The 19,567-nt window shown below is 39.9% G+C and overlaps 2 protein-coding genes across 2 annotated transcripts in view; one reads left to right on the top strand and one right to left on the bottom strand.

Annotated features, from left to right (window-relative positions):
- sfmbt2 (Scm like with four mbt domains 2) overlaps positions 1-1,685 on the bottom strand; it is a 66,900-nt gene extending 65,215 nt beyond the window's left edge. Inside the window, exon 1 of the mRNA XM_026146677.1 lies at positions 1,666-1,685. The gene's annotated coding sequence lies outside the window, so the exon portion shown is untranslated. The remainder of the gene's footprint in view (positions 1-1,665) is intronic.
- A 3,161-nt stretch (positions 1,686-4,846) lies between these two features.
- On the top strand, positions 4,847-19,549 carry tmem110l (transmembrane protein 110, like). The gene is made up of 8 exons (XM_026146427.1): positions 4,847-5,342; positions 9,760-9,808; positions 10,005-10,100; positions 10,188-10,309; positions 11,823-11,935; positions 12,600-12,683; positions 12,782-12,913; positions 16,622-19,549. The coding sequence occupies exons 1-8, from the start codon at positions 5,153-5,155 to the stop codon at positions 16,748-16,750; spliced, it is 915 nt and encodes a 304-aa protein (XP_026002212.1). The 5' UTR covers positions 4,847-5,152; the 3' UTR covers positions 16,751-19,549.
- Positions 19,550-19,567: the final 18 nt, after the last annotated feature.

Raw genomic sequence — 19,567 nt, 5'->3', positions numbered from 1 at the left:
AAAATATGCGCAGTTTCACACATTTATATTTAGGAATCAAATATTGTTTCATTCAGCAATGATCGTCGAAACGTGGAGTTGCCTCATTTTAAGGAGAAATCTGTAAAACCCGACGGTCTCACTGTACAAGCGAAAACGCGCTCGCTACGTAGATTGCTTTAATTAAGGGTTTTGTTTTGAAATGTGTAATGGGAAGTTTGGTGTTGTGTTTACGGTAGATCTGCCTCATGGAAGCACAAAGGAGTCCTGTAAAAGACAGGAGGAGAGGCGCTCGTGCTGGTGGGATGCCACTCGTGGAACAGATGGTTGAAGCGTGCGCCGTGCGCCATTAATCTGCCAGAGAAGAAGCTTTTCCAAGCGCGCGGGAGAAAGGATTATGGCTCCATTTACACGTACACACAAACATACACACACACGGATGGCACGTGCTACTGCTGCATCGCGTACACGCGGTTTTGCTCGCCGCAGGGGCGTTTCCAGGACTTTTTAAAATGGGGTGTCACAGGTGGGACCGGGAACAAGGCGCACACCAGAGTGTTTATCATAAATCTAAACACACTCGGACTCGTGTGTTTCTCTGCATCCTGTCAACGATTCATTAGATGTAAAGAAGTGCTGCACACACATTTAAACATAGATTACTTGGTGCTGGATAACTGTTGTGTAAAGTGGGAAATATATTTAAAAAGCAACATTTATTCAAGTAAACCTTCTAATCCTACTTAATTATCCTAACAGCACACATGTTTTATAATTAAATTATATTTAAAACATGTAAAGAAAAAACTTCCACATTCATTATGATGTAATATTTGAGTTCTAGTTAGGTCTGTGGAGTGTAGTACTTGAGTTTAGGTCTTGTGTCTCAGTCCTGGTTGTCTTATTGTTCTACTGTTTGGAATTAAAGTCTGTGAGTCCACTCAGAGTTTCCGTCTGTCACGATAGTTCTGGTTTCACGGTTTCAGCTATTATTTATTTTCTGCTTTGCTTTGGTGATCACATGTCTCTGGTGTTTTGTGTTTAACTTGATCTTCTCCTGTCTGTCATTAACATGGGTCTTTTTTTTATCCTTCTGTGCCCAATTCCTTGATTACCCTCGTGTGTATAAAAGTCCAGTCTTCATCGTAGTTGTTGTTTGATTGCCTTTCTTTCCTGATGCTGTGTTCATGTTATCTGCCTGCTTATAAACATCCATCCATTCATCCATCCACCCTCTTCTGCTTATCCTTATCAGGGTCGTGGATTCAGTTTGCGTCTATTTTTCATGGACTTTAGGATTTTGGATTCAGAAAATGGTCTAAATAAAGGTTTTCCTTACATCTCCCTGTCTGTAAGTCTGCATTCGATTTCCTTTACCTGCAACTTATGACACACACATTGCTGGGCCGCTTGATTTAGGGGGGTGGGTCAGGAAAGGCATTTGGGGTAAAAATCTGTCAAAGCAAATATATGGAGCTACACACTGTGAGCCCTTCGGGAGCAGTGAAAGTAGTCTATCAGCAAAATCATAAGAAACTCATATTTTAATATTAACAGTATGAAGTACAAAGTACAATGTTTGCATCCAAAATAGATAAAAAGCAGAAAGTAGCATACTGCAAAAAAAAAAAAAAAAAAAAAAAAAAAGAAGAAGAAGAAGAAGAAGAAGAAGAAAAAGGAAATTACCATAGTAACGGTAGTAAGTTACTTTCCATCCGGTGCTATCTGTGCTGTCATCTATCATTGCCACAATAGCAGTGCTATATTGTAGGGCGGGGCGGGAGCCAAGTTGTAGTTGCTTCCAATTAGCTACAACCTGATGGATAGAATAAAAAGTCTGTTATTGAAAGAAAATCAGAAGGAAGTTATTGTATTACTCTGCTAAAGGCTAAGGTCACTTTTACTCTTCTCTGTTTTTTATGCGTCTTTTCATCCCTGTGGAAACATTACAGTTTATATGGAACTCATGGGTTGAAATGTGACTGTTTGTACAATAATCTATGTAAGAATAGATCAGGGCTGTTACCAGGATGTTTTTTAACGGGTTGCCACGGGGGCTAACCAAATACAAGTAGAGGAACCCACAGGACCCACACCCTCTGCTCAAGTAAAACGTGCAGTTCTGAACTTATGTTACTGTACAGACTGTGCTTGTCATGAAAATATACTTAATTTAAATAACAGTAATGTTATGCAGAATGGCTCTTGTCGGAATTATATAGATGACTTTATCTGTATTCTTACTGGATTGTTTTCTGTATTTGAAAGTCTGCAAAATCATACAATATTGACAATATTTTTGTATCAGTGGAGTAAAATCAACAAAGCATAGAAAGTCTATCTATCTATCTATCTATCTATCTATCTATCTATCTATCTATCTATCTATCTATCTATCTATCTATCTATCTATCTATCTATCTATCTGTGTGTGTGTGTGTGTGTGTGTGTGTGTGTGTGTGTGTGTGTGTGTGTGTGTGTGTGTGATGTAATAAAATTATATCATATAACATATAATATACTTACGTTTTTTGTTTTATTGGAAGCCAGCTGGAAAACCTAAAGATTTCCTTTGTTACATCATCACGTGAGCCAGCAATTTGCCTCGTGGGGCCCGTGCGCATCACCGACACACACACGCACACACACATATAGGATCACATTAACTAATTTCTGCTGCGAGAAAGCTGCGTCGATTCCAAACAAGAATAACAGGAAGTTAAACGAATTTATCTTCAAAATAAAAGGCCAGGAATCGTCTCAAGAGAAATAAACATGCTGAAAAAAAACAACAAAAAGCCAGTTGCAAATCAAAAGAAAAAAATCCTATTCGCATTAATAAGATAAAAAACACTATTACTTCTAAATAGCTTTTCATATAGGATCATTAAAAGGGTACAGTCGATAGTGGTTTCAGAAGAGCTATATTATTTCGTATATTGTAGAATAGAATAGAATAGAATAGAATTCAACTTTATTGTCATTGCACATGCACAGGTACAGGGCAACGAAATGCAGTTTGCATCCATCCAGAAGTGCTTTAGTGATATAGTTATATTACAATAATATAGATATGTAAGTTCATTCATTCGCTTCCGCTTATCCTTTTCAGGGTCACGGGGGGCGCTGGAGCCTATCCCAGCTGTCATAGGGCGAGAGGCGGGGTACACCCTGGACAGGTCGCCAGTCTGTCGCAGGGCCAACACACAGGGACAGACAACCATTCGCACATTGGCAATTTGGAGTTTCCAATTAACCTATCCCCTCAAGCTGCATGTCTTTGGACGGTGGGAGGAAGCCGGAGTACCCGGAGAGAACCCACGCAAACACGGGGAGAACATGCAAACTCCACACAGAAAGACCCCGGCCTGATGTTGGAATTGAACTCAGGACCTTCTTGCTGTGCGGCAACAGTGCTAACCACCGTGCCACCGTGCTATTCACAACATACTTCATACCATGTACATTATAACATACCATAATAGACCCATTTCTGTAAGTATACTTACAGAAATGGGTCTATTATGGTATGTTATAATGTACATGGTATGAAGTATGTTGTGAATATTCTATAACTATAGGTATGTACAGGCTGTAGTGAGTACAAGCTATGTACAGGATATGAACAGGATATAAATATGAAAAACTATACAGAATATGAAATAAATAACTTTACAGAAATCTGAGATATACAGTTATACAGAAATGGGAACTGTGCAAGTTGTAAACAGTTGTAGGGTTAAAAATTATCGTATGTACAGAATGATTATTTACAGAGCTATACAGTAGTGCAGTTAAGATAAGTGTGATATGTGGATAATTTCTACAGAGGCTATATAAAGTGCTAGTGGTTGTGAGCGGTGGTTCAGTCCATGTTATTATTGTGTGTTTATTGTGTGTTTGAGGGTACAGTTGTCCATTGTGGGTGTGTGCATGTTCAGTCCATGTGTTAACGTGGGTCATATTATACATACATATATGCATGTATATATGTATGTATATATATATATACAGACCTCTCTCTCACACACTCTCTCTCTCTCACACACACACACACACACACACACACACACACACACACACACACACACACACACACACACACACACACACACACACACACACACATCATATATATAGTTTTAAAACACAAAAAGGTGGATATTATTATTTATATTTTGTGCTCTGCCACTGTGGCTGGATTCAAGATGAGGTCAGGCACGAGCTTCCATGGATAATGTATGGTGGTGAAACTGTGGTCTGTAGTGAGAGAAAGGAGCATGTGGAGGAGAGATAGAGTGGAGGCAGATGATCCACTGTGGTGAGCCCTAAAGGGAGCAGCCAGAAGAAGAGAAGCAAATGTTATGCTGATGCCTGTTTATGTAACTGGGTAACATATTTTAATGCAAAACAAGTGGGATTTTAAATAGGATAGTGAACTCATACAACTATAATGTTCAGTGTAATTTCAAAACATATGAAGTGAATTATATTTTAGTCCTTCATAACTTTCATGAACTTCTAATTGCCTATTTCACTAATACTTATTATTTTACACAATCTACACTCTGTGCAGACTAAGTAATTTGATTGCACTTCCTACTACAATATTTTTAAATATACATTTATTAAACCATTTTAGTCTACCTTTATTTGATTTAAGGAATTTATTGAGTTAGTTTAATTTTTAGAGCTAATTTATTGTTTGTTTTTACTCATTGAGTTCTTTTTTCTGTTTAAATTATTTTTGAGTAATTATCACAGAGGCAGCAGAGCTCATTCTCCCTTAGATTTATTCAGCCCCTCTATCGATCTATCCTGTTCTAAAGTTGTTCTGAAGAACAGCGGAAGGCTATTATTTTGTAATGGAACTACCGGAAGCGGGGCTCCCTGCGTTTGTCCGCTTCACAGTGCGTGTTTTCGTTGTCAAAACATGTACGCGACTCAGATAATCGATTTCCATATGTTTGTGTTAGCATCATGACAGGCAGCATCAGCTGCTGGAGACAGTGAAGGGAAACTCCACCGAGAGTTGTTCGCCGGAAGTTAAAAATCCGGTCGTTTGTTCTTACCGAGTAAGAGAAAAAAGGGTTAAAGACTTATTTTTCCCACCGAGGAAGCGCTCCTTTTGTCTCCTACGGCTGTGCCGTTTAGTTTTTTTTTCGGTGTCACCATGGACATGTACGGGTATAGCGGAGTCATGCTAGTGAAAAGATTCTTGGATAATGCCCCCTTTGAAGTGACAAACATGTCCGACATTAGTAAGGCGAATCCCCACGGCTGCGACAACGGAGCTCTGACGGACAGGTTCGGCGTCCTGATCCAGGGACTGCTGGCTATCGTGGCTTTCAGCACTCTAATGTGTGAGTATCGATTCCTTTACCATCGGGAGACACATCCCTGATAACTTGTTTTCTTTTTGTGCTAATTCAGTTGGAGAATTGAGGAAAAGCAAAATGCACGAAGTGTTTTTTTTAGAAAGCTGCACCAGTCCACGTGGCGTTTTGTTTGTTGACGTTTGTTTTCCAGCCCCAGTAGCTCCGCACCAAACTGTATTGATAAATATGCTAATTTGTTTTTCCCACCGGTTTCGGCAAGAATCTAAAGCGGACAGCAAGCTTCTAAAAACAGTACCTGACTAATAGCGTTTTTCCTTTCCTTTCGGCGTATATCAGATGTTGTAAACATAGCAGGTTTGAACGGAATTTTAGCTCTTTAACCAAGGGAGAGTTGGGCGAACCCTTATTTTCAAACTGTAATTAATCAAATGAGTTGTTCACGGTATAGGCACTTAATTAAATATGTAGGGCTTGTTATACCGCACTTATATATGTGCCCTTTACCAAAGCAGCATAACTGAGGTGCTTTTAAGCAGAGCCAGTGTCACATAATAGCAGATTTTAGATCCAGGACCTCATTTTGTTTCTCTTAGAAATCAAAATTGACTTCCATCAGAATAGTTACTTAAAATCTTTGTGCATCCAGTGGAATTTAAGATGTATGCAGGATTTCCGTGTATTCTGCAGTGTTTTTTTTTTTAAATTATTTTTAACTTTAATTAAAAAAAAAAAGTTGGTGGTGCAGTGGCTGGCAAGCTGGCCTCACAACAAGGATGTCCCAGCTGGCTGGAGTTTAAATGTTCTTCACATGCCTTCCACATAATGTAGTTTCCTCCCCCTGTCCAAAGACGACTGGTAACAAGAATAAATTCGGATTAGGTTAAATGGTGATTCTAAATTGTCTGCCTCTCTGTGTTAGCCCTGCAGCATATCTGTGACCTCTCCATCTGTGGCTTCTTGTCCTGTGACAGCTGGGATAGAGAGAGATAGATGACAAAACCTACATGTTGCATCCATAAAATCAATAAAAGTGAATAAAACCATAATTTAAACCAAAACTAGAGCAGCAAAAATGGAAAAAATTGTAAATAAAACCAATTAACTGAAAGTAACTTACATAAAATGAAGTAATAGTCAAATCAATAAAACAATATAATGATAATTAAGAGTAGGAATTGGACTATTTAAAGCAGGGATGTCAAACTCATAAAACCCACTTTGATCTTAAGTGGGCTGGGCCAGTGAAACTCTCCTTTCTGTCACTGTAAAGATGTTTAACTACACATCTAATCCCTCTATTCCCTTAATATAAGAAAAAGAAGTGCAGTTTCAACCATGTATCTCCTTGTTTTTCTACATAATTGGATCACATCTTGGAGAAGCTCACTGTGGTCGTGAGTTCTCAGAATCGGCTCTTTGAGCACAAGAATGACAACATCACGGAGCGTAAGTTTGATAACATCATGGAGAAGCTCACGGCTCTCCAACGGGAGATTGAGAGACCAGTGTTGGACTGTTAGAACAGCTTTGAAATTCATATGAGTTGTTCGCACTAAAGTAAAAGCCACCATCACTTCATGCGGATACCCCTTCGGCGCCAGCCACGGTCTCAAGGCTGGAGCTGAACAACAACACCCTGATAACGACTGTGTTTAGACTGTTCTTCTCATTCTATGCAAGGCCACCTGGGTTGGCTGGAAGACTGTTTACTTAGCCTGGCAGGGCGAAGGACACTGTCTCAGCTGAACTCTGGACACATACACGCACACAGAAATATATATACACATGCAGATGTACACTCATCCCCCCTCCCCCTCCAAACGCCTTCGACGCTTATTCCCCTCCGATGCTGACGGTGGATCAAGGAGACCAGCGCTTATGCTGCAGGCCCGGATGCACTGTCTCCATTGGCTGTCTCTCACCCTTTACCCACCCCTGTTGCTTGTCATGTGTTTCTTTGGTGCATTAAGAGTTTTTTCATGTGCTATGTGCAGAGGTGTTTTTTTTTATCTCTCAAACTGATCTCCCTGTTGGAGCTCAGTCTGGGGGGAGTTATTTTTTTTCTCCTTATCTTTCCTCATGTTGTGCTTTTTCCATGTTATACCCCTCTGACATGTCTTCCCCATGTGATGTTTGTGTAATGTATGTATGGTCGGAAGGGTAAGACGGCGCTGGCACGGCTGGCAGCCTTAACCCAATTTCCCTCAGGATGAATAAAGTATGATCGATCAATCAATCAATCAATCAATCAATCAATCAATCAATCAATCAATCAATCAATCAATCAATCAATCAATCAATCAATCAATTAAGGATTGTTGCCGCATTAAATTAAAGAAGTTGTCTGCACGACTCTGAGCTTATAAGCAAGGTTTTCAGACCGTGCCAAAATTTTAAAATCGCCTCTAAAACGAACAAAGCAAATGTTTGGCCTCAGTATAGTACGCTCAGTGTGCTATATGAAGCTAATTAAGCTGTTTTGTTCCCTTCAGTTTTCTTGTGTGTTCAGTTGTCCAGCACTTGTCCAGTTGTAAGCACAGTCGAGTCTTTCAGCTTCCTCTGGGGATAAAAAGTTGGGCACTTTTTATCCCCGGATAAAAACTTAGGGTTAGGGTGATGATTAAAAACAATGCTGTTTTAACAGCTCAACAAGATGCTCCTTGTAAACTGGAGTGTTTACTTGCTCAACCCTAACAATGGCTGTTGACTTACTAAGAAACTTGTGATTCTGGGGCAGCTGACTTGGGGAATGCCAAGCATCTAACCACTTTTGGCACCCTTGGCTCTGTTTTTTATTTTTAATTATTATTTTTTTGGCAGCTCAAAGGTGCGACTGTTACAAGTAGCTGTAATAAAAGCTAAACTCGATGCCTCTCAGAAACCGTATATAGTTTGTGTTAATGTTTGATTACCTGTATGACTTTCTGGATCATATTTAATTTTCGGTTTTAATTTGTTCTCAGCTGTTTCCTTGGATTATAGTGACTTCAGTCAGCTGCCAGGGATATTGTTACACAACTGTCTGCACATATGTGTTCAGGGAAAACATTAGGACAGTTTCCTTTTTTTTTTTTTTTTTTTTTGTTTTTTGTAAGTATTCCTAAATGCCACACAAAAAACAGAGTACATGGATGCTGATCCAGCGCAATATAAACTTATTTCTCTAGATTGCTGGCATATAATCTAATAATCAGTACTTTAAAAGGTCAGTGCAGTCATGGTGATTTCATCAGCTAATTAGCATGCTGAAACCTGAGCAGTGAAGTTCAGCAGAATCAGGTCAGGCCTTAAGTGGGAGCGATCAATGAGCTCTAACCTCCACTTAGTTACTTATTAGCAAAAGAATCAATATCCCTCCTCTCGCTCTTATTCTCCCCCCTTTGGTTCTCTGAGTGTCATTCTTGGTCATTCGGGCCACATGTATGTGTTAATATTTACAAATTATTTGTGTGCAGTGAAGCATTATTAGCATCATTAGATCTTAGGTTATGGCCAGAGTTGCAGGCGGACCTGCACCGTACATCCCTCCGCTCATCTGTCTTCCTCAAAGCTATTTTTGGGAGTTTCCTTCCACTGACTCACTGTTCTGCCTGCACTCATGGAACTCAGATAAAGGCTGGAGATTGAGTACGTCAGTCTGCCCCGCCTTGTTGTTCCGTTGCTGTCATGAAAGTAAATCGACACCCTACTTTCATGCTTATTAATATTTATTTTCTGTCCAGGATCCTTTTAAGTTTTAAGTCAACAAGTATAGATTAGTGACAAAGCTGGGGTCATTCCATCTCAAATCAAACTTTCACAACATCACTATTATAAACATTATTATATTTTTCCATAAATTCCATGTCATTTGGCATTCCTATAGCAAATATAAATAAATGATGTAAATATGCCTTTACTCTTGTCACATCGCCAGCACATAGCCATAGCCATCGGATTACTCTGTAACACTTCCTGTATTGCTGAGATATTGATGGGCCTTTTCCAAAGGTTTCTTCTTGTCAGAAAACTGAGATGTTCAGTTTCGAGTTAAGCTGCTGATTGAGGAATCTAGACAATATCAATCATTGTGCCTTATGTACCAATATTTTTTTCTCAATGTGATGGACCTTTGAGAAAGGCCCAGTTGGTCTGCATACAGTTTATATATAATACTTCACACATTACCCTGTGTGAAGTATGCGATTTCCATTTGAAGGAGACCTTGATTCTGTTTCCACATGCTCTCTCCCATTTTCGACCCTGGTGGATTTATAGGAACAGTCGGTGCCTGTTTACTGAGCCCACTGGGCTGCGTGAGATTAAGATGATTCATCTGTATTTTATCCTCAACCTTTCTCCCCTCTGGCTGCTCACAGATTGGTGAAAACAGTGGTAAGAAACTGTGCTTTATGTTGTTGTTTTGCAGGACAATCAATCAGTTGATTTTCTTTGTTTGCAGTGAAGAGGTTCCGGGAGCCAGTAGGGATCAGACGACCATGGCGGATCTGGTCAGGCATTTTTCATTTTCTCTTTAGACATATCTACCCTGCCCTGTCCTATATCCTAACGTTTTCTATTCCAGCTACAAAATAATTCCTCTGGAATTATACAAAAAATCATAACATTTAAAAAAAAAAAAAAATCTCACTTTTCAAGTCAGTCAGAACCAGAAAATAAAAACCGAGTCCATCGTGCCTTTTCCAGGTTTTTTGATACATCCAAACAAGCCATAGGTGCTCTCTTCATCCACTTTGCCAATGTCTTCCTGTCCACTCTCACCAAAGAGGACCCCTGCTCTCTGTAAGTTCTTTAGAAGCACATCAGTCATTCTAGGATGTGCCCTACAGGGATGTCGCTTCAATAATGTAATTTAATTTTTCACCAAAGTTATCTGATGAACTTCCTGCTGGATGCCACTCTGGGAATGTTGGTCATCTGGCTGGCTGTCAAGTTGGTGTCCAAGTTGGTGGAGTACAAGCAGTGGACTCTGCTCATATTTGGAGAATATGGTGAGTGAAACCGAATAATTTTCTTCCCTTTATGGTTTTTCATTTTCTTCTCATCTATTTACACACAAAATGAACACTGAGGCGCATTAATGAAGAAGGTGCAGTGCTAATTTCTGCCAGCAGAGGGCGCTGTAGACCCACCAGAGGTACACCAGGAGCATAGCCAGCATCTCCAGCTGCAGCTGAAAACATTCCTATTGGCTTAATACAGTTACTGCAGCCCCCTCACTCTACCTCTTGTTGTTTTTTTCCTTTACGTCCGTCCTTGTGTGATGGAAAATTTTACTTAAACTTGCCCGATTAAATCCATCTTACTTCTGGGCTACAGTTGTGCTTTGGTCAAGGGCACAATTGTAGTTAATTCCCTGTTTTGTTTGACATGAGCGCTGACATTTCCAGATCGGTGTGTTTGTTTGCCCCCCCCGCGTCTGGCTTGTAGTCTTCCTTCTTCCTTCCTGCCTTAATGACAGACCTGTTCTCGTTTGTGTTTGCTGTGGTGAGGCACCTGTGTAACAGAGATTTTATTAAAAGGTTGAGACCAGGGGAAGAAATTCATCACCTTCAATATTATAATCAAATCCATAATTCTGTATAGTAACTGGTTCAAAGCAATGGTAGTCAAATGAAGCTTGACTATAGTTTCATGTTAAAATCCACCCGTAATGTGTTTCCTTATTTTCCGTCACATATGTGCTGTTACTGTTGGGTCTGTGTTTCCACAAGCCCCGCTAATTCTAGAGACTTATTCATCATGAAGAAAACAAGGCAGTCGATCGATTATTTGCGCAAGGGAGGCCTCGTCTGTGTCCACCACGAAAATTACCTCCACGACAACCTCCCTTGCTGCCTTTTTATTGAGAGACAGTTCACACAAAAAAACATCAGAACAAAGCCACGCCCACATGGTTCTAAGACAAGGCCTTGTATGTATATGTGTGAACTTCTGTAAGAGTGTGTGCGTGCGTGCGTGCGTGCGTGTGCGTGCGTGCGTGTGTGTGCGTGTGTGTGTGTGTGTGTCAGACCTCCTGCTGACCAAAGGGTCGTAAACGCAGGAAGCTTACATCAAAAGAAGCAGATCTTCCAGATAGGATGTATCTGCAATAAAACATTACAGCCCCCACCTAGAACCTCGAGTGGAATTTCTTTCATCAGAGTTGGCAAGCATAGAAATGACAACATTTAACAGTTCACTCTAACAGTTACAGTGGTGGATGCTCATATGGAACATAGCCAGATTTTAGCAGTGAAGTAATCAGTGGTGAGCAAAGAGCTTAGGTTTCAGACTTTTCTAAACACCCTGTTTCTTACAGTTTTTTTCCCCCACTTTTGGCTCTGGATGGTCATCTCAGGCACACATGCTGCCTTCCAGATACCACGAAAGTCGGATGTCGGAACTCAGGATGGACATTTATTAGGGTTCAGGAATAAAAACGTGGAACTTTAAGCCTGTGACGTTAACAGATGAAGTGCAAATGAAGTCTCATTAATTTTTTCCCCCTCCTTGTTCCTCCAGGTGACCCCCCCCAGGCAGCAGCATGGCTGGGCCAGTGTGGCGTCTACATGCTCATTATGGTGCTAGAGAAAGGTGTCATCAGCCTTGTGCTGCTTGTCCCCGGATGGTCCAAAGTAAGAAGATTTTACAGCTCATTGTGCGCTAATCCTTTGATATTATAAAACATTTAGGCAGAGGAAACGATTTCCACTTTTTACATCATGGCACAGCCAAGACTTCAGCGAGGTTTAGCCAGTCTTAGACTGTACTTAATCCAATACAATTGACCAAGCTGTGATCTCATCCTAGAAGAATCACAATTTAGTTTGAATCTGAACACCCTTTCGATCTTGTTTTCATGTACATCTGGCATTGTTTGGTTTGTCTTTGAGGCAAATATGGGAGAGAATATAAAAGTATTTATTTGCCAAAAGAAGTTTTTGAAACTTATGAAATCCTTGTGATTTTTTTTCCTTCACTGTTTCCTAGAAATATGCAATAAATAAATAAATAAAAAATCAGAAATGTAAAGTTCATGAGAAACAAACTTTGCCACTTAAGAACTTTTGACCAAGAAACATAAACAAGGAAGATGGTGAAAAAATGACTTCTCCTGATCCCAGTGTAAACATGAAGTCTGTTTCAAAGAGAGTTTGTTTTTGTAACATTGAGAATATTTGTGTTGTAAAATTAGCCTTCGTCATAGCAACAATTGTCGTTATTTGACGGTCTCAATTTATTTCAAACTCCTTCAACCATCCATTGTTATTATTAATCAGTTTTCATCTTCTGTTCCAGTTACAGGAGGTGTTGCTGAGCTACATAGCTAACCCTCAGCTGGAGCTGGCCCTCGTCATGCTTATCGTGCCCTTCATAGTCAATGTAAGTTCTGTTTTCATGATGAGAAAGTGAAACTAATCAGGACAGTTTTTGACTGCTTTGGACGTACCACCTTGTGGTGTCTCTGTCTCCCCCTGTAGTCAATCATGTTCTGGGTGGTGGACAGCTTGATGATGAGGAAGTATAAGACAATGAAGAGCCTGGACGACTCGTCCGACAGCTTGGTGAAGAAGCCCGAATCTCTGCCGTGGGTGGACAGTGAGGAGTCAAGGGTGAGAGTAACTGTTGCTGTGTAAAAACATCACATCACAATCAAACTGGATTTGTGCCCATTTAATTCAAGCTTAGACTGAACAACATTAAAACCTGACTGTAAGAATTTAAAGGCTAATGCTGCTGAAGCAGATAGACCATATATGTGTCTGCTGAAATAAGAATGCAGCATTTGCCTGTTGTCACTCGTAAACCTTGTTTTATAGTTACACATGAGAACAGCAGTGGGCCTAGTATGGAACCCTGGGGCTCCCCTTTTCTTACAGACAGGTAGGAGGAGGAAGACCCAGCAGAGTGGACGTATTTGACAACGAAGTCAGAATTTCTGTGTCTGTCTGCCAAGCTGACAAACTAGTGCTTTAATAATATCACTTACCAGTTTAAAAGCAGCTGTTATTATTGTGATAAAATATCACTTCTGTAGGAAAAACAATTGAAAGTATTTCAATTGAACTGTAATTAGCAGAAGCACTTTTTTTTTGTATTTTCTCCACTAGAGCCTTTGCCTTTTTGTCTTTTGTGAGTTGAGTCAATACTTGACGTACCGGTACTGTATTACCCACACAGTTATATTTGTGGGTTTATAGTTTGTAGCAGTGACAGTAAATTATCAGCGTTTTAGCTCCAGCTGATGAACGCCATCAAGATTTAAAAGGGGAAAAATACCAGAGTATCATTTGGTTACCATCATATGTTTACTATTACCATCTTTACTATTTGCAGTAATTTGTTTTTGGTTTTTTTGTGGTAAGACCTCATTGCAAATGTGTTTTAGAGTCTGCAGGCATTTCAGTTGCTGTATGTAATTGTAATTTTTAATATGAAGCCATTAGTTTTCTTTAGTGTTCATATAGAAGCCAAACAGTTATTTAAAAGTTAAAAAGAACACACAGATAATATGATATTGTTCAATATTACATTTTTTTTTTTTTTTCCAAATTTTAGGGTTTGAATTTTGAATTTTTAGTCCATGCAGGGTTAAAATCTCAGTATTTTTATTCAGCCATCAGTTAAATTAAATCCCTGGAGGAATCTGACAGACTCGTGTGAGTTCTGGAAGTGACTCATTGATGTTTTTTTTTTTTTGTTGTTGTTATTATTATAAATGTTTTGTTCCAAAAAGGAAATAACCCTGAAAAAACTTTGTTCCCACCAAACACCCTCTGGGACTATTAACCAAGACAGATCCAACCATGCCATGTGAAAGCTGAATGCCTTTCCTTTTTGAAGAAAAATCTTTCATCGTGTGTCGAAATGAGCGTTAATGTACCAACACTGTCTCGCTGGGTGTGAGCTGCACCTGTTGTTTTTCTCTTTACGCTTGATCTAATGAGGATCCAAACCCATAAATTTAGTCCAAGAAACACTGAGTCAGACTTTTCTCTCGAGCTTTCGTCAGTGCTGTTGAATTAGGCGATTTTAGCTTGATTATAGTTGGTTGTCGAAGTTTCAGACTCCCGTAATGAAAATGTTTGCGCGTGGTTTTGCGTATAGAATTAAAACCTCAGCAGACATTTAAAAGGAGATATAGGATTATTGATATTTAAATGGGTTTCTCACCCTTTGTCTGTATTACACAGAAAAAATAAAGGGAAAAGGATAAAGGGTAATAACACGCAGAAAAAGCCTCTTATTGGATCCCACTTGATCAAGAGGAAGCCCACACAAGCAGGCTTTTCGTGTGTGCGTGGTTGGATGCTGGTTTGTCTAGTCTGACAAAGTTGGAAGAGGTTTCTTGTAGTAATTCATACCAGGCATAGAAGCTTCTGATATCCTTCTTTTCCTCTAAGGAAAGGCTGAACTCACAGACTTTAGGGCGAATGACTGCTGGGGTGCGTGACCCTTGTGTGCAATGTGATGAGAGTGTTTATCCCTCCCTCTTCTTTTCTTTTCCCTGGTCGTCTGCCAAGGAGGCATAAATCAAGTCTTCATACCAAGAATAAAAGTGACATTTATAATTTGTTTCATCATGCTGATGTTATGGAAAGCTGAGTGGAGGAGGACAGCAGAAAGACGGGCATTGATTTGGATGAGCTCTTAGTGGAGTTGGAGCCACAATGCTGTTGTTGTGGTTAGTTAGACTGACTGTTATAGAAGAAGTTTAACATGAGTTTAACGAGAGTATAGCTGCAGCGCTACAAATAAAGAAGTTGGTATGGATGCTCAGTTTTAGTACTGTTACACAGCAAGAAGGTCCTGGGTTCAAATCCAGAGACACAAATCCTGTGTCTCTGTGCTTTTCTCCTGAGCGAGGTGCAGATGAGGTGCGCTTGACTGATTACCACGTGTTGGAAATCCTCGTCTTTCCTCATGTGCATTTTCTATGGTTTCGGTTCAGGTCGCTGTTCGTGTGGTCGACTGGCCAGTGCTACCTAGCCTGACCTGTCTCCCCAATGTGATGTTTGTGTATTGTATGTATGGTCGGCAAGGTATCATCTATCTTAATTGCCCCTTGGGGATAAATAAAGTCTTTTTGACTTTGACTTAAATAAGATGTTTGTTAACCTTTGACAATATATCTGACAGTGGTTGCAGTCTATACAAGTTTGGAGACAGGCTGACAGGTCAAAGGCAACCTGTACAATCGCCTGTGTTCAAACGTGGTTGCACAGAGATAATGTGTGCAACAAACTCAATCTCTGTATGATCAGTACGTGGAATCGGCCATAAAAAGTCAAAAATATTCACTTCAAATTTCACCTAGTCACAAGGGCGTTTACAGTCTTATACTTACTCTTGTGTGAGTGAACCATTAGCAATAAATCAGTTCACAGGGCCTTAAAGGCACCTAAGAAGGCACATAGCATGTGTGAAAGCCTTGAAATCCCCACATTTACCAAAGCTTAAAGTCCTAACTTATGCTTAACCGACAGTGATTCAGTTACACCTGCTGCGTTGTACATTCTATTTAATCTGGGTTCCCAGTTTTCCACATTAGCTACAGGGATCAAAGCTCTGGTCAAACACAGCTGGAGGTTTAATGGCTTGAAATTGTCCCTTGGGGAACACCTGTTTGATTCATACTCACAAACGGATGAACATTTAAAAAGTTGATGTTAACTTTGGCTGTTTGCCCTTGTGTAGAATTTGGGACCGCTCTTGACTTTTGCAACAGTACAGTTGCAAAAGCACATTCTCATGGCAGTTTGTGAAATACTCACTGAGCTCAATCTGTTTGTAGTTTAGATATTTCCCTCTTTTCCAGAAGTCCTTTATACTTAATGTTTTCTTTCACGCTTAATCTTCATTTTCTTTTGCTGTTTGGATAGATGGATAGGTTTAGGCACTGAAGCTACCTGGTTAGGGTTGGAAAGGATCAAACATGCACGCTCCTACTCCGATATTACTCTTTACTAATCTCTAAGCTCACCCTTTTAACAGATTTTCCACATGTCAAACCCTATTTTAAAGAAACATATGGAACTTTTTTAGTACTTTAAATGTCTAATAGTTGTGGAATTCTGCTCCTTAGAGAGTTGAATTCCTCCTGCTTCTGGAGAGTGTCTTCAAAGCTGCAAATAAACAGCGGTATTTTTCCACTGTGGACTGGGAATCCAGAGCTGAGAGATTTCCCAGCTTTTTGCCTAGGACGCAAAGTCTAAACACACACTACAGCTGAAAATGAGTCATCTGTTCTTTGTCTTTAGCTTATAGTTAGTGCTGCTCTACTGTAAGCTCTGGTGGCTAACAAAATCCCCCTCTCTCAGGTCCTGCTGTCGGCTGAGACAGACACCGAAGAGGCTTCAGAGGGGGAGGAGGAGCCGGCTGAGGTTGAACCGGTCCCCTATGTGCAGTACTCAGGTGGACCACTGAGACCAAGCTGGGTGGCAGTGTAAACCCAGGTGACGTGTCCTCAATTATCGACTGTCCCCACACACAACACATAACAGCATAAATAAGAAAAACAAACTTCCATCCACGTCTTCACAGACTGTCGTCAGTCTTAATATCAGCTTCTTTGCAAGCAAAGGCACAATTTAAGGTCGTATAACCTGTGAATGTGAATACCTTTAGCTGCCTTCTTCCGCATCGAAGGTTAGAACACTTAGAACTGGAGGTCGACTCAGTATATGCATGCACTGTGCATCACGTAGCGTTTTGGGAATTAGAAAGTCTTTATCCTCTCACCTTGCTGCCTCCGTTTACTGCAAGAGAACATCAGAGAAACCACAGCTGAACACGCCACGTGTGTGGGGAGAGATCATTAAGGAGCGCGGTGCCCACAGGGCAAAATCTACGGGTGGTAATGACAAAGACTAAAATTAATCTGTCTTCTCTCAACTCCAGGGACTTTTGGAAATGTTGTTTCTCTAAAGAGAGTCATTTATCGAGTGTCATATTCCAAAAGGAGAAAGAAAGTATACACTATATATATAAAAGTGCTCTCTAAGGTTATACTCAAATATAATCACTTTGAATCCACCTTTTTATTTGAGGTGTAATTATAGTCATTCCTGCACGTTCTCCCTCCGGCTGTTTACTTTAAGGTAAAAGGGCGATCAGTGGGATTTTTGTTTTTGTTTTTCTGTTGAACCGCACACATCAGTCCTTTGGCTGCTGCACTTTCAACACGTGGATAATGTGGCTGATGAAATACACCACCAACACATCTTAAGCTTGATTTATACTCCTGCGTTTAATCTATGGATGACCTTGCTCTGACATTGCACCACCGAAACAGCAGCCGTCATTGTGTTGCTTTCCTTCCATAGACTGTATATAAAAGATGTCTGTTTTACTCTAAATGAGGCCATCGTTTAAAAAAATGAACATTAAATAAAAGTATACCACTGTGAACTAGCGATTTAACATCAGAGCTAGCTGTTGCATCCTAATCCTAAACTACATAAAAGACAGATGTTTTAAAGCCTCATGTTTGGCCATTTTGAAACTGGTTTTGACCTGATTTGGATGAATACTCTTCAGATTATCTTTTACTACATTAAAGGCTACACACGTGATTTAGTAAAAGTATACATACACTTACACTTCCCCCTCTTTGTCTTTATATATAAAGAGAATGAATACCATGCTCTAGTGAAGCATGCTTTAAACTAGCAATTGAGACCCATTAGAAATATCTTTACAGAGTTCACAGGTCAAGTAAGTCACACAGGCTGGTGAATGCGCACTCCCTGACACTTTGGTGAGTGGTTACCGGAAGTTGCGGAAGTCTGTTTGATAAGAGATTGCTGCAGTCGCCTTTAGTTTGCATGGAAGACACTGTTTTGTCTACAAACACTTGCTAAGCACAGCCTTTTACAGTAAATTTGACTGAATCCAACATGTTTGAAAAAGATTAATTTTTAATTTGAAGGTAAATGTTCTGTGTTTCCGGTTTACTTTCACAACTCTTTACAAACGAGTTGACATCTTACACACAAACTTTAGGCAACCACAGCAATCTGCTAGTAATCAAAGCCATCACAAGGAGCTTTTCAGTGACGGCAAGCAGCTGCTCGTCAACCAATCGAGGAATCATACTTCCGTAGCCAGCAGCCTTCCAGCAACTATTAGTACCTGATCTAGGAGTACTTATTTTTCCCTGACAACTGGTGACTGCGAGCCAGGCTCCAGGTACTAAGCCAGTGTCTGTCAGGCTGAAGAAGTCTGGTCATTTTTCCTCAGACTTCTATACAACATGGCTCCTTTTGACTACTTAAACAGTTGCCTCCTGCTGGCCATTAGAAAGAATGCAGGCTCAAAGTGCTTCTGCATTGGCTTCACTTTTCACACCTGAAGGCTACACCCATCTTTTATAAACAGTCTGTTTTTTTTGGGGGGGGGGTTGATTTACTTCAAACATTTGCAAAGAAGACAGACGGTACTATGCAGCAATTATTAAAGCTATGGAAATAAAAAAAAAAACGTATGTGGTGCATTGGTGGTGGTTTAGCATTGTGAGCAAGCCAGATAGAATAACAACTTCTATTTCATATTTCACACGAGCATTATGTTTGCTCCAATATGTCATATTACTAACAAGCTGCTCAATCGAGTAGTTGCACTTCCGGAGAATTACATGGAGTAGGATAAATGTCTATGTCGTAGATTTAATGCAGAAGCATCAGTCAAGCTTAAAATTGAATTATCAGGTAGTTTTTAGGCACTTTTTTAACAATAACAATAGAACATTTTGTAACACTTCAGACTTTTTTTTGTCTCCTATAGGAGGCCTTTATGTTACACTACAGTGTGGTGATGCAGCAGCTGTGTGTTAAACTTTTGCAAAATTTTATTTATTCAGTTATGAAAACTGTAAATCTATATAGTGGTCCAATCTGTGGTAAATGCATTGAATAGGAAGCTTAGTGAAAAGGTGTGAGTTTTGAGTCTTCGCCAGATAAAGGTGGTAAACGGGTCAAATGATGGATGTGTGTTACTTTATCCTCAAAGTATTCCTGCCTACATGGTTTACATCTATAATTTCAAAGGTCTACAGTTTGATATGTACTGTCTGTAATATTGTATTTTGTATTTCTTTCTCTTTTTTTTTCTTAATAAACAAAGTTATAATCCTGTGGATGGCATGGTACAGCATGATCTGAGTTGTCATGCACAGGCCGTGAGCTGCCTCAGCGCTTCTTACGAATGTATTTACTCTGTGTTATCATTAAAGATGATTGACACATGAACTCGTGTTCGGTGTTGAA

This window comes from Astatotilapia calliptera, chromosome 17 (genome assembly GCF_900246225.1).
Source record: "Astatotilapia calliptera chromosome 17, fAstCal1.2, whole genome shotgun sequence".
Lineage (NCBI taxonomy): Eukaryota > Metazoa > Chordata > Actinopteri > Cichliformes > Cichlidae > Astatotilapia > Astatotilapia calliptera.
The sequence above is the reverse complement of the archived record's forward strand: the minus strand, read 5'-3'. Positions and strand labels throughout refer to the sequence as shown.